This window comes from Eumetopias jubatus, unplaced genomic scaffold (assembly GCF_037043125.1).
Source record: "Eumetopias jubatus isolate StellerSeaLion01/CBP00866 unplaced genomic scaffold, mEumJub1_p1.0 scaffold_8, whole genome shotgun sequence".
NCBI lineage: Eukaryota > Metazoa > Chordata > Mammalia > Carnivora > Otariidae > Eumetopias > Eumetopias jubatus.
The window spans coordinates 89,853,712-89,868,702 of record NW_028274814.1 but is presented as its reverse complement, the minus strand read 5'-3'; the positions used below and the strand labels follow the sequence as shown (position 1 = coordinate 89,868,702).

Below are 14,991 nucleotides of genomic sequence, written 5' to 3'. Positions count from 1 at the left end.
TTAAGTTTGGTGGGAAAATAGGAAAAATGATGTCTAGTGGAAATAAACCATAAATCTAATGTGGTCTGACAACAGTACTCTTTGCATTTGGTAGGTAAAGTTAATGAAAATTTTTTGTTTTACAAAGACGGGAAAATGAATGATCAAAGCTGCACTTTTGGAAAGATCATTTCTGGCAATAACAAAGAATGGACAGAAGAGGGATGAGTTACAGAAAGGGGAAACAAATGAGGTAAAGCTATAAAATGATTCAAAGTTGTACAGTTTATACTTACACTGTAATTCAGTACACACACAGGATGGAAGCCTACACCAACCCAAAATCTCAGTGATGTTCTACACTAAAAATATATGAACTGTGAATTATCCATGCAACATCCTGAATTCAGACCAACTTAAAAAAAAAAAAGCCAAACTGTTATTTAACATAAAGAAGCTGAAACATTACAAATTAATTTTACTTAATTGACATCTTAATGGACTTGATTCTTTGCTGTCATAAGGACTGGAAAAAAGAAAGTCTAATAGCTATTATGTTCCTAAAATTTAGTTAACTTAATAATAGAGAAGTACATCAGAAATAGAACATAAATGCTATGAGTTTAGAATAACTGAGTTTCTAAGCACTTACCATTCTCAGGCTGAGTTTTCTTAAGTGAATCAATGAGAGTACTGACTGCTTTTAAAACAAATATGATTTCTGTTACTTGTTGCCTAAAAAAGAGATGGGAAATTATTTCCATCAGGATTTTAAGATATGCCATGTGCGTTTTTTACTAGGTTTATACAAGTAGATGTACTTTGGAAAAATACTGGACACAATACAATGCAAAGTTAATGTTAGTTTTAAATTCTTAAAAAGAAAAATTATTTTATTAATATGAACTTCAGTGTACAAATAAGATTTAGAGTTATTCTTATCATAAGTTATCAGTTTCAAAACGGGGGGCATCTATTCAGGCAAATCCAAATTTATTTGTAAGATATTTCACATAACTTTAAATTTAAGACATTTTATACGTGCTTTTATAGCTTCTCTACAAAAGTGGTTTTTTTTTCCTTTTTAACTAGTTAGTGCTAAAAAGGATTTGCCAAAATTTAAATGGAAATAAAGACTACTACTACCTCCTGGCATATATTTCATCATGCTGTTAGAAGGACATTTAAAATTACAATAGTACAGGGACGCCTGGGTGGCACAGTTGGTTAAGCGTCCAACACTTGGTTTCCGCCTCATTGTGATCTCAGGGTTATGACTTCAGGATCATGAGGTCATGATCTCAGGGTCATGAGGTCAAGCTCGTGCTGGTCTCTGAGCTCAGCGCAGTCTGGTTGACTCTCTCTCTCCCTCTCCCCCCCACCCTTGTACTCTCTCTCTCAAATAATCTTTTTAAAAAAATTTACAATAGTGCTGGGGTGGGGAAAAAATTACAATAGTACTTATTTAACTTTCTAATACAACAAAAGAAACATGCTCAAAATTAATCCTAAGGCAGTACTATTTGGAGACATTAGCAATGAAGAACGAACCTGGGAGTGAAGGATCAACAAGAGTAGCTTGCTTCCCTTCTTTCTCCCTACATAGTCTCCTCACGCCTGATACGAATCTGTGTTTTCATTCTACAAAAAAGATTTTTTTTTTCTTCTTTTTAAAGATTCTCTTTCTTTATTTGACAGAGAGAGCAAGAGCAGGAACACAAGCAGGGAGAGTGGGAGAGGGAGAAGCAGGCTTCCTGCGGAGCAGGGAGCCCGATGTGGGACTCGATCCCAGGACCCTGGGACCATGACCTGAGCTGAAGGCAGACGCTTAACGACTGAGCCACCCAGGTGCCCCCAAAAAAGATTTTTCTAATACTATGACAGAGTATATTTCAAGTCTCCCTTTTTAAGCACAGAAGAATCTTATTGTGTTGCAATGTAGTTTAGAAAATAATGTAATGATACTGAGTCAAACACAGGATGATACGATATAACACTTTATAGGACAACTATAAGTAAGACTCACTTTAAAAGCAATAAATGCTAAAAACATAAAAAAAGGAAAAATTGCTTTCTGAAATCAAATAATGTTATAATCTAATAAATTAAAATATTCCAAGCAAAACAACTTTATTACTGCTTTTCCGAGTATACTTCAGAGATAATTTTGATAAATCAATTTTCAATTATGCCCATAACCAAATTACCAACACCTGTCTTTGGAACTTTCGCATATAAATCTGAATAGGAGGAGGTATAATTTATGTTTTAGAAATTCAAAATACAGTTGGGCCCCCAAAATAGAAATACAAATGACTAATAAGCATTGATAATTAAAATAACAACAGCAAACTACTATGTAACTATTTTTCATTCATCAAATTTTAAAAGATAAAATAAATCATAAACTGACAAATAATTTTAAAATAATTTTAAAAACTGAGGAAAAGGACATTTATATACTCCTAGGAGAATGTAAATTGGTAAAATCTCTGGTAGGCAATTTGTATGTAATACATATCAAAAGCTTTTAGAATGTCTTTATATTCTGACAAGTCAATTCTCACTCCAAAATTTTATTATGTAAATAAGAATGTACACAAAGGTTTAGGGCTGGTGATTTACCTCTCCAATACTACCTTATATGAGATGGAACCCATAATGATTTTCGTAACTCTCTCCCTACTTTAACAACTTTGTCTTCCAACATTATTTTGTTTCATTTGTTTTGCCTTCAACTCTAATTCCCACATTAAAAAATAGATTGGTGACATAATGCTAATTTATGATTGCATTTTTGATGAATTCTGATTTCTACCCCAACTTTAATTAGTCTTAGCTTAGCAGAAAGGCCTAGAGTCCATTCTATGACACAGCTTGACCAAATGGTAAGCAAATTAGTTTAGGAACAAGGGCTTAATTAAGCAAATCAGATGAAAAGAAGATCTAAGACATGGCTAGCTGACTTATAGAGAAATCTAAAAATAACTGTAAAACAAACTAGGAAGTTCCTAGAGTATGATTTATCTATTATTTTCTCTCTAGAGAGATTCACACTCATATGCTCATACGGATCCACAAGTCCTTATCCAGAAATCCTTAAGACAATATATTTTAGAATTCAAAATTTTCTTTTAAATCCAAAAAGGAAATTTGGTACATATATATTACTTACCCTCCATAAGGAGTCTGAAAGAGCACCCCATAATAAAATACACTAATATATCTGCAGCAAAACTTATGAATATTTACACTGTATAAAATGAATAAAATTATAAACAGCTTCAGGTTACATTCTTCAAATCACTTATAAAAACAACTTGATGCTTAGAGCTTTTTTATTAGTAGTAACTATGAGAACATATTTCCTTCATCTATAAAATAAAATTTATACCTTGGAAGAGGGCATTTACCACTTAATCTTTCATCCTCTATATAACGATGAAGCACATCTTGAGATCTCTTTAAAAGCACTGAGAGTGCCATTCGTGAGATGTAGCCTTCTTGAGGTGTTGTGACTTTGTTACTGAAGGAAAACTGGAGCAATGTTTCAAAACACATTTTAGAAAATTCCTCTCTCAAACGAATATCAATCTCTGCTTCTGTAAAATTAATAATTTTTAATGGTTAACAAAAGGTTAAATTAATAACCTTAATGGTAATGACTCTTAGCCAATGGAAGGAAATTCAATTGATGAAAGACATCTATGAAAAACTTATAGCTAACAGCATATATATAGCAATTTTCCCCCTTGCAAGATCAAAAACAAGGCGGGACTGTCCGCTCTCATCATTTCTACATAATATTTCTCTCATCTTTGTCTTTTTATACCCTTTGACAGCACTATAAAATACTTCTCAATAGTCTTCCACAAGGGCATACTTGCAATACTCTTTCTTCCTTCTTCCTCCCTCCCTCCCTTTCTTTCTTCTTCTTGGCAACATCTTTCCCAGAGCCAGAGATCTCTGCTCTAGTGTGGACTAGCTGCTCTCTGGACCTACTGTCCAGCTATATCCTCGAACTAGTCTTTGCCACACCCTCAGAATTGTTTTTATTCTCTCTTGTTTTCTACCCCACTTCCTAGATCCATGCCTTCTGTTTCTTTGGTTTACTCCTTTGTTTTCATGGAGCACATTCTGGAGTACCTGAGAAAGACTGACTAGGAAGTAAAATTTCTCAGAACTTCACTTCTGAAAATGTCATTACTTTTCTGTGGTACTCAAAGAGCAGTACCTAGCAGCATCAGCATCACCAGAGAACTCGTTAGAAATGCAAATTCTCATGTCCCACCCTAGACCTACTTAATCAGAAGCTCAGAGCATACAGCCCAGCAATAGCCTGCCCTTGCAGGTGATTATAATGCATGCTGACATTTGAGAACTACCACCTATGCTTATACTCTGACAACGGTGGGCCTACGTATGAAACTCCATGTTAAAAATCCTTTCCAATTATAACTCTGAAACCACTGCATCAATGTCTGTTAGCATCCAATGCTGCTACTGAGAAGTCCAGTATCATCTTGACAAAATTCTTTTGTGTTGGCCTTTTTTCTCTTCTTTCTGAAATCTTGTAAAATCTTCTCTTTAGCCCAAGTACTCTGAAATTTCATGACAACATGAAATTTGTGGATCTTCTTGTGGATCTTTTTTCTTTCACTGTCCTGGTTACTGAGTGACCATTTTTAATCTGGAGACTGATTTCTTTGGTTTATGTCTTTGATAATTTCCTTTTAGCTTTGCTCTATATTTTCTTTCTGGAAGACCCATTGTCAGATGTTAGACCTCTTCGATTCATTTTCTTTCTTTCTTGTCACAGTGCTATTTTGTCTTTCTCTGCTTTTGGGGTTATTTCCTTATATTTTCTTGCAACCCTTCACTGGACTTGTTATTTCAGTGATCACATTTTTAGTTTCTATGAACTCTTTCTTGTAATGATTGTTCCTTCTTAATAGCATTTTCTGTTTCATGGATATAAAATCTTTTATCCCTTTGAAGATCCTAATTATAATTGTGCTTTTGGGGACAGAATGTTTCTGTGGCCCTGAATTTACGTTTCCTCTGAGTTTCTTTTACTCCCTCTTCATTTGTTTTGATTTTTCTCTTTTGTGTTGGAAGATTTTCTCTGAAAGCTTTGGCTATCAGGCCATACTTAAGAGTGGTGGACCAAAAATGATGACTGGAACCTAAGTCTTTATAGGTTGGTCCAGTTTAGCACGGACCAACTCTATATATACATTTTAAAAAGCCCTCCAAGTTCAAACTGAGAAGTTTGTGTCCTATAGCAAAGAAGGTCCATGTACCTTCCTTATCTTGGTATACTTAGTACTATAAATGGCAAGAGGTATCATCAGAAACTGCTTGAAAAAGTATACATGGCCATTCAGTAGTTCTTATTTAGCTTAAAATATTTACATCTGATTATAAATATTGTTCGTAAATTCCTTTTTATAAAAATGTATCTAGACATTTTTATATACTCTTAATAATAAAAAGTTGACTATATTAACATAAGTAGGATTTAATTTTTTTTTCTGAGATTTTTATGTTCGTGCAATCTGCACTTTTATCAGATCACTTTTATCATTTTACCACTGGGCTGAGAAAAGAACTACTGTAGTTTGTGAAGTAAGCAGTATGAGAGACATCTAGTGGCCAAACTGTACACAGAAAGTGTTCAGCACAGTTCAGAAGTTAGTCATGGCTCTGGTAAATTCTGGGGATTAAGGATATGCATGGCACAAATTTATACTTTTTTAATCATCTCAGAGAAAATCACGTTATGATACTACAATTATATTTAACAGTTAAGCACAGGTTTAGAAAAAGAGAAATAATAGCAAAAAGCAATTTAAGTACTATCTCCCAGTAAGGTAGCATGATAAAATGAAAAGAAGCATGGAGTTCTTCTTAAGGATGAATTTGGCTTCCAGCATTTAGATTATGGATAATTTTTCCAACCTTTCTCAACCCATTTCCCCTCTGCAATATGGTGGAAACTATCCTCATAGAAATACTGTGAGGAAAGAGGTAACATTCTAGCATAATACCCTGCACATAGTAAGAATTTACTAACTTTAGTTCCATTAACAAATGTTAAGGCATCTATTTGTTTTAATTGACTAACTGCAATTTCTAACTCTGAGTGATTGATATTAATATCTTCATTTCACAGATGATAAAACTGAGACTCAAAGAAGTTAGCCAACTGCTAGGTGGCAGAATATAAACTCATTATTTCCCAATAATCCATGACTTCACAAAACCGTTAACTTGTGTCAGCCAACAGTGACTTAGGCAGATTTCCTAAGTGTTCTGCAATTGAATTCATAACACATAATTCACAGAATATTCACCACATTTTCCCCTCATAAAACTTAACATTCTATTACATTCTTAAAATTTACCCTACTATTCTCCAGTTTACATTTTACCAAAATCACAGGACTAAACATTGCTACAATCAGCTTCTTCCAAAGTACTTCAATACTTACTAACATTTTTAATAAATCATTAAAATAACGTACCTGTAAATGAAGATGACTGAGAATGTATTGAGCCCTTATTAAGCATAGTCATTATCTGACCAACAAATTCCTTAGGAATAAAATTGGCATAAGGTAGTATCTCAGTGCTGATAAGCTGAACTACCTAAAACAAAAGAGGCAAACTCAAATGCATTTTTCTTCTTGAAAAAGACCAACTCAAATGACAATTTCTACAGTAAAATCTAAATTTTATTTAAAAGAAAATCGATTAAGAATCTTCCTTAATTAAATACATAAATATTTTAATGTTAACATACAGGATGAGTAGCCTACTTCCTTCATCTGTCTTAGTAATAATAACAATAAATTTATTTTATTTTTTAATAGTCAATTACAAAACAGTCCGTCCTATCAACTGTCTACTATGCAACCATTTTAATATATGTTGATCTTATATGAAATGTATCCATGTTAGAGTAAAATATCCGAAACAGAATTAAGAATAAAAGTTAAATCACCTTTTTAGAACTGTAAACAAGCCAAAAGAGAAAGTAAAGTTATATCCATGTTTGCTAAATAGCTCATTTCTAATATATGATGTGTTATTTTGCCCTTTGAAGAAAAAGAAGAAAAACACTAATGGACAAAAGGCAGTATTTTATATGTACATGATGCATATACTTTTCATGTATACTTTAAAGTAGTTTACTTATTTGATTTACTTAAAAGATCCTTTATCCCACTTAAAGGAAAATCATCAAAACACCTTCCCCAACAAAAATCCCATAACCAAAAAACTACTTCTTTAAATTCCATTTACAATCAAAAAAATATATTCTTTAAAAAACACTCATTATGTGCCTCCAGAGTTCTGGAGGCTCTATCTACTTCTGGTTAAAAACGGAAATCTAGGGGTGCCTGGCTGGCTCAGTCAGAAGACTGTGTGACACTTGATCTCAGGGTCATGAGTTCAAGCCCCATGTTGGGCATAGAGCCTACTTAAAAAAAAATTCTAAACAACTTATTACTTTGAACCACAACACTTGGTTTGCCAAACTATAGAGCAAACTCTCAAACATGCTCAATAACCAATAGATTTTACTGAATCAACTGCTTTCTTAAATTATTAAATGGATACAACTGAGTATTTAGACTAAAAGCTAACAAATATAAGGAAATCATGTCAGTGCTTTCAAAACTAACCTTTAATCTTTGTGAGAGTTTTACTGCTTTTAGGTTCAATCTTAAACCTATTACTTTACTTTTTCTCTTAGCAATTTTATAGTTTCAACATTTCTACTATTTGGTTTGCACAAATGGTTATGGGAAAATGTTTTAAATAGTTTCCTCACCTCAACATCAATACTTTCATTTCTTTGAAATTCTTGAATAGAGAGATTATCTGGAGGTATGCTAAAAAAATAAACAAAACACTTGATTTTTAAAAGGTAAAATGTTCCCTGAAAATAAACAGTATTCAAATGACAAAAAGTGTTTTCTCACCCAGGTTAAACATAACCATTTATTTAAAAGAACAGTATTTTTAATTAAGGTTATCAGTGTAAGTGACTAAACTAATTACAAACATGAACTTCTAGCTACAAAAATGCTTGGTCGAATCCTGAACTATTAAATCTGTAAAACTAAACTCCTTTCAAAGTACTAATGAATGAAAAAACAATAAAAAGTGAGGATATTACTATCATCTGCAGTAACAACAAAAATTACCATTGTGACGGTACCTGAATTCACTTATATTGCCAGTGACTTAAGAGTGTCTTGGTCATCTGCTGAACTATTCACTCAGAGACTGCCCATTAATCACTAATTTATAATAAACACAATATATTAAAGATCTTTACAATAAAAAAGGGAACATCTAAAAAAAAGGGGGGGGGGCAGAAAATTGTTCCAGCAAGATCAGTGGAAATCAACATTCTGAGAACCAAGGTGAATTCTAAACCATGTGACTCTTAATAAGAATGACAGTAAAATGGTATTAAACTTACGAAACAGTGAAATATTAACTACTTATAAACAGCTGAGAATCAGATGTTAATGATTATTACAATAATAATAACAGCTAGAATTACAGAGCCAGCCAATGTACTAAAAGCTTTATTTGTATTACCTCCTATGATTGCACAGTAACCACATGTAGTATTTATCCTCATGTAATTGACAGAAGAAGAAACTGAGGCTTCAAATGCTAGTAATATGACCAAGAATGTACTGTAAGCAAATGACAAAGTCAGAATTTGACCTTAAACTTGACTGATATTTGAGCTTAAATTCTTCTCTTTCATGTTGTAAATGTAAAAATAGCGTTATCATATTTAGGATTAGAGATATAGTGTACCCTTTTATATCTAGGGCTATTTTTACTTTATTTGGTATTATTTGGTTGAATACACACACACACACACTCTCTCTCTCTCTCTCTCTCTCTCTCTCTCTCTAGTATGGGTACCAGATCTTTTTTGTTTGACTCAGATATTTTCATGCAACAAATATTTACTGAGTACCAAATACTCTGTATCAGGCACTATACAAGATCCAGCTGTGAATAAGATGGACCCAGTCCCTGTTGCATGAAACTTGCATTCTGGTATGCAAGTCCTAGCCTAACTCTATAATCTGGTAGTAGTAAACTACAGGAAAAAAATTTAAAGACATGTACCCAAATTTGCACCAGTGGTGAGAATTTCATAACCACTACTACTCAAGTAGCTTCACAGATCCTATCTGTATCTCTATGTTTAATTCTAATTTATAATCAAGTAATGTAAGTATTCATTGATACAAAAAAATTCTGATGATGGTGGAGGTAACTAAGGATGGGCTGACTACCAATTTAAAAAAAGCATTGTTAGGAACAGACACTAATAATATTAATGTTAATGGGATCATATATCAGAAACACTTAAATGGATTTTTAAAATATTTTATAATGAGGAAAGAGGGTAGCACACAAAGTCAGAAACTAAAAAGTTCATTACTCCTAATCCCAGTGATCAATAAAATTGGGAAATTATTCGATCGTGCATAGGTTAAGTATTTCTGATCTTAAAACCCAAACTGTTATTTAACTTAGAGTTAGTATCCTTACTAAACACTTTGCGCATATCAAAAAACACTGATGATTAACACAGTTTACCTATAAATTATAAGTAGAGACTGTCAATATTGCAGGTAGAAATGGGCCATATAAGATCCTTAAATTCTCTAAGATTGAGGTTTGTAAGTTAGTGATTTTTTTAAAAATTATTTTTACGAATCTTTATTTGAAATAAAAGAGCCTTCAAACTGATAAAGTGTTATTTGTTTTTTTTTCAGTTCTCTCTGCATGGTACATTAAAAAATGTATTGAGATACAATTTCATATACCATAAAATTCACCTTTTTAAAGTGTATAATTCAGTGCTTTTTAGTATATTCACAAAGTTGTGCCACTTCTAATTCCAGAATATTTTCATCACTCCTGAAAGACATTCTGTACTTTTTGCAGTCACTCCTCATTGTCTCCTCCTCCCACCTGTGGCCATTAATCTACTTTCTGTCTCTATGCATTTGCCTACTCTGGATATACTATATAAATGAGACCATACGATATATGGCCTTTCGTGTCTGGTTTCTTTCACTTAGCATAACATCTTCAAGATTCATCTATATTGTAGCATGCATGTATCAGTATTTTATCCCTTTTTTATGGCTGAATATTCATTCTATTCTATGGATATACCACATTTAATTTATCCACTCAACAGCTGATAAACATTTGGATTGTTTTCATTTTTAGCTATTATGAAAAATACTGCTATGAACATTACTGAATAAGTTTTTGTGTGAATATGTTTCATCTGATTTCTTTTAGGTACTACTTAGGGATTTTAAACTTAAAGTCCACTGACCATTAACTGTATGAATTCTCACACTAGCCCAAGTGTATTCTACAGGATAAAAACCATGTTTCAGTACTCTAAGGATGACTGAATGAATTCCTAATAAACCCCAAGTGTCTACCAGATCACAGTGTTTATGTTTTTCATCTTTAATCATGTTTTTTCTTTTTCTCATTTAAAGTATTTACTTATCATAGTCCTCAATAATGTCCAAAGCCTTTGTTTTCTTCTAGATAATTTTGGTTTTATTTATATCTCTGTTATTATACTGCCTTGCCAAAACAGCTTACAAACCAAAAAAAAAGCTAAGAAATATCAGAGAAAGGCATGGTTATTCACAGAGTCTTAGAGTATATATTAATTAAGTTAAAGGATTTATAAATGTTCCAACATAAAATATACCCAAATATTTAAAAACCTAAGTCTTGTTACTTCAAGCAACATTCTGAAACACCACCTTACTATTCAAATACTAGTGATGGATATCAGTTATAGAACAAGTATATATGTGACATCAAATAAAATTTTGTGATTTCCAAAGTAATCAATTATTTGGAAAACAAAAAACAAAGCCTTCTCATGAAACTAAAAATACGCATAATTTTTAAGTTCTCTTCATGAGCCCTGCATTTTTAACTTCAACTAACTAATGAAAGCTTTCAATTTGAGCCTTAAAATATTTTTGCACTGGCTTTATCCATCTTAGCTGTTTTCACATTGATGAAAAATTTAAGTCAAAATATATAAACTAGTGGACCTTTACAACTAATCAATTCATTTCATCTTATAATTAAGAGAAAACGATGCCTACTGAAGGGAAACAACCAGTTCAAGGAGAAAGGAGGTAGCAGAGTCCACAAAGTAGGTCATGGGTCTCCTGACTCAATATAGGATAGCAGAAGGCTTAAATCTGTAACTAGAATAATCACAACTTAGAATGCTAATTCTGTGTTACTGACAGCAGAATTTAGTACCTTTATTATTTTCTACCCATTATAAGCAATTCCAAATTTAGAAGTAAATTTCTACTCCCAGCTATTTAGAGCTTGGGTCTTTAAAATTCTGGTTTAAAATATGGCTGTTTCATGGGAAAGGATATGGACAATATCACTTTCTCTTAAGGAAAAGAAATAACAATAAATGAGGATAATAAAAAATGGTAGCAAGCATTTTAAAAGCACTCATGTGCCAGGTACTACTCTAAGCAGTAATACTTGGGTGCTTGGGTAGCCAAGTCAGTTAAGCGTCCAATTCTTGATTTCGGCTCAGGTCATGAGCTCAGGGTTGTGAGATAGAGCCCCTCATTGGGCTTCACACTGGGCATGGAGCCTGCTTAAGATTCTCTCTCACCCTCTCCTTCTGCCCTTCCAAACCTACTCTCTCTCAAAAAATAAAAATAAATGACATAATACTCTAGCAGTCACTTATTTTAAGTGACTTAATCCTCATAATAACCCTATGAGTTAGGTAGCATTATCACTCCTACTTAACAGATGAGAAGATCTCAGTTACAAAGTAACTGTTGGGATTTGAATCCAGGTGGCCCAGCTCCTGAGTCAGTGCACTATAATGGCTGCTTCGTAAGCAATATGATTTTTCAACATACCAAATACACTCAAACCTTTAATGTAAATAGGGCCATAGTCGGGCAAAAGACTGCAATGAAATTATAGTACGGCTGCATTAATACAAAATGACATAAGATGTACAGTATCTATTATTAAGACTTTGATTTCATTTTCTACTTTCCTGCACACAAACACACAAAAATTATTTCATTAAACTGAATTTAATAAAATAAGAATATTCAACAAGAAACTTGAGAATAAGTAAGATGGTGGAAAGACTCAGCCACAGTAAAAGAAATTGTTTTTTAAGATTTTATTTATTTGAGAGTGAGAGCGAGAGAGAGAGAGCACACAAGCCCCCTACCGAGCAGGGAGCCCAATGAGGGACTTGATAGTGGGACTCCAGGATCATGACCTGAGCCTAAGGAAGCTGCTTAACCAACTGAGCCACCCAGGTGCCCCAGGAAAAGAAATTCTTAAAGAAGTTTTACTCATTGCCAAAAAAACCCAATTTAAAAGCTTGTATTAATAAAGCAACATGCATATACAGATAACTGGGAAAGAAAGAGAAAAGTATAAATTTCTAAACCTCTTTGATTCATACAAATTAACATAGTGATTTCAGGCAACGGAGTCCACAGAGGAACTCCTCTATTTTCAGGGTTAAAGATAAAAACATAATTTGTTTGAATATGCTCTGTGAGTCCCTATAATTTTTCTGCAAATACAAAGAGGTACACTTGCATTGGTATCTGTAAGATTTCTAGAGATGAGATATACAAAAGAAAGTAAAACAAAATCTGACCATTTGTGGAAACAGAAATTAGGATGTCATTATTTTCAATTTTGAAATACCAGATATGCTTTCACACAGCAAAATTTAAGTTAACCCACAGAAGATTCCTCCTTCAAAAAATGTAGTGTGTGTTCCAATTACCCTACTCTCACTTAGTGAGGGGTCAAAAGAAGATCCATAAACATAAGCCCTCAGGTGGATATCACATAGTGAAAATTCCACTCTTCTTTGCCAAACCTAACATCTTAAAGAGCTGATCATTATCACTACTAATCTTATTTATTCCAGTAAAATACTGATTTTCTGAAATTATTTTCTTCTTGCAATGTCAAATGGGAAGCAGACTGAAAAAATAGATCTTCTTAGCTTCACTGAGTTAAAACCTTAATTATGATGCATCCATATAATCTTAGAGATTCCTGTCTTAAAACCAAAAACACTGTGAAAAGCAAAAATCTCCATTTGCTCACAGATAATGTAGCTAGTGGATAAATGTTTAATAAATCAGTTGTGCTTTGTATACGATGGAGCAATCTTAATAATTACTTTGTTAATGAATAATGAGAAATACTGTTTTTAGTTCAATTGCAGGCATTACATATTTTTGAGAGATTGTCTTACAATTGTAAAATTGAATGAGCTGACCTTTTAGTAAAGAGAAAGTCTTCAAAAGTGTTGGCTAATTCTGGCCACATACTGTCAAATTTTCCAGAAGAAGCATGCTGCCGGGCAACAGGTAGCCCAATAGAAAGAACTTTGAGGAGAGAAGATACTGCTAATTTCCATGTGCTTTCAGAAGGGCAGGAATATTTCAAACTGAGAGGAACCCTAAGTGTCTGTGAAAATAAAGACAGTTTAACATATGTATTAAATAAAATATATACATACAACTTTAATTACTTAAAAAAACTAAAGCAGAAAAAAATAATAGCATAGGTATTTTCACTTTAAAAAGGATGTTATTTTCTAGAAAGATCAATTTTCAGACACAGTCTTCAAATCTACTGCCTAGTAAGATACTCTGTCTCCATTTTATAAACAATGACCTTGAACAAGTAACAACTTTCTGAACTTCAGTTTCTCATAAAACATAGGGATGTTACCTGAAAACTTAAGATAGGAGTAGTAAACTTACAATTTTGCAGCTTCTCTCAAATTGCTGTTATGGAATTAGTAACATTTTGCCATAGTTTTCCTAGCAGAAAATAATTTGACTGATGGGGTTCTCCCATCTAACAGAGATCAATACCTTGCTTTTTTCATTATTGGTTAGGTAAACATAACCTAAAGCAGCAATACTTTGAAGTCTTATATTTTATCTCTAAAATTCTTTGAATTTTATATTCTACTCCAACATTTTAATGTACTTTTTTTCCATTTCCAAGTTATTTCAGTAAAACTGATGATTAAAAAGATAGTTTATTCTTTAACCCTTGTGGATACAGGAGTAAAGCATCTGAGCTATGTATAGTGACTACGATGTTGAGACTTTTTAACTGGTCCACTTTTGCGGTAGGTTGCTATAAACCATTAAAGAACTAATTTGGTGATTCAGAATGAACTCCTACAGCCACACTTCTATCCAGCAACTAGAAGACCAGACTGACCAAACTATCACAGTGAGCTGTCTCAGAGCACTATCAATAGATCGTTTGCATGAGAGTGAAAATCCTGCTTTTATATAAAAATTCCAGTTAGAGAAAGATAAAGAGTAGAAGAGATACCTTTTCATATTTCAAGGTTACGGAGGGAATATAAAACTTAATTTCATCATCCTCCACACAATTATTACTGACTACTCACATAGTGAACCATTACATGTTAGCATGAACTGAGCCTCCACTAAGAGATAATCAGCCTAGCCAAATCTATCCTTTCCCTCTCCCCATGTGCTTTGGGGGAACCTGACTCCACTTTCAGTCGGGAGTTAGGGTAAGGAGATGATTAGCTTATTAAGCCAATTAATATACTCCATTTCCCTGGCCATAATTACTGGTTCAAGACTGGCCATAGGATTAAAGCTGGTCCACTTAAAGTTAATTTTAGGAACGAAGAAGAATAGTGTGATAAGAAGTGCATGCACATACACACACCTCCTACTGGACATCAAGCCCTTTATTAGTCTATAACTATGAGGAGAAACATAGTTGGGATGCAGTCAATCCTTGGAAAGCAGAAGAGAGAGAGAGAAAAATTTATTTTTGTTGATACTGCTGAACCACTGAATAAACCAAACCTAAAACCCTCCCTCTATCTCT

At 33.2% G+C, this 14,991-nt stretch overlaps 1 protein-coding gene across 3 annotated transcripts in view; it reads right to left on the bottom strand.

Annotated features, from left to right (window-relative positions):
• The window catches only part of MON2 (MON2 regulator of endosome-to-Golgi trafficking), a 102,530-nt gene that overhangs the window by 6,252 nt on the left and 81,287 nt on the right, over positions 1–14,991 (bottom strand). For all 3 annotated transcript variants that reach the window (XM_028110836.2, XM_028110837.2, XM_088025264.1), the window contains 5 exons: positions 13,379–13,569; positions 7,820–7,880; positions 6,507–6,630; positions 3,374–3,581; positions 632–714 (listed from right to left, as the gene is read on the bottom strand). In XM_028110836.2, the coding sequence (XP_027966637.1) occupies positions 632–714; positions 3,374–3,581; positions 6,507–6,630; positions 7,820–7,880; positions 13,379–13,569 (667 nt within the window). The remainder of the gene's footprint in view (positions 1–631; positions 715–3,373; positions 3,582–6,506; positions 6,631–7,819; positions 7,881–13,378; positions 13,570–14,991) is intronic.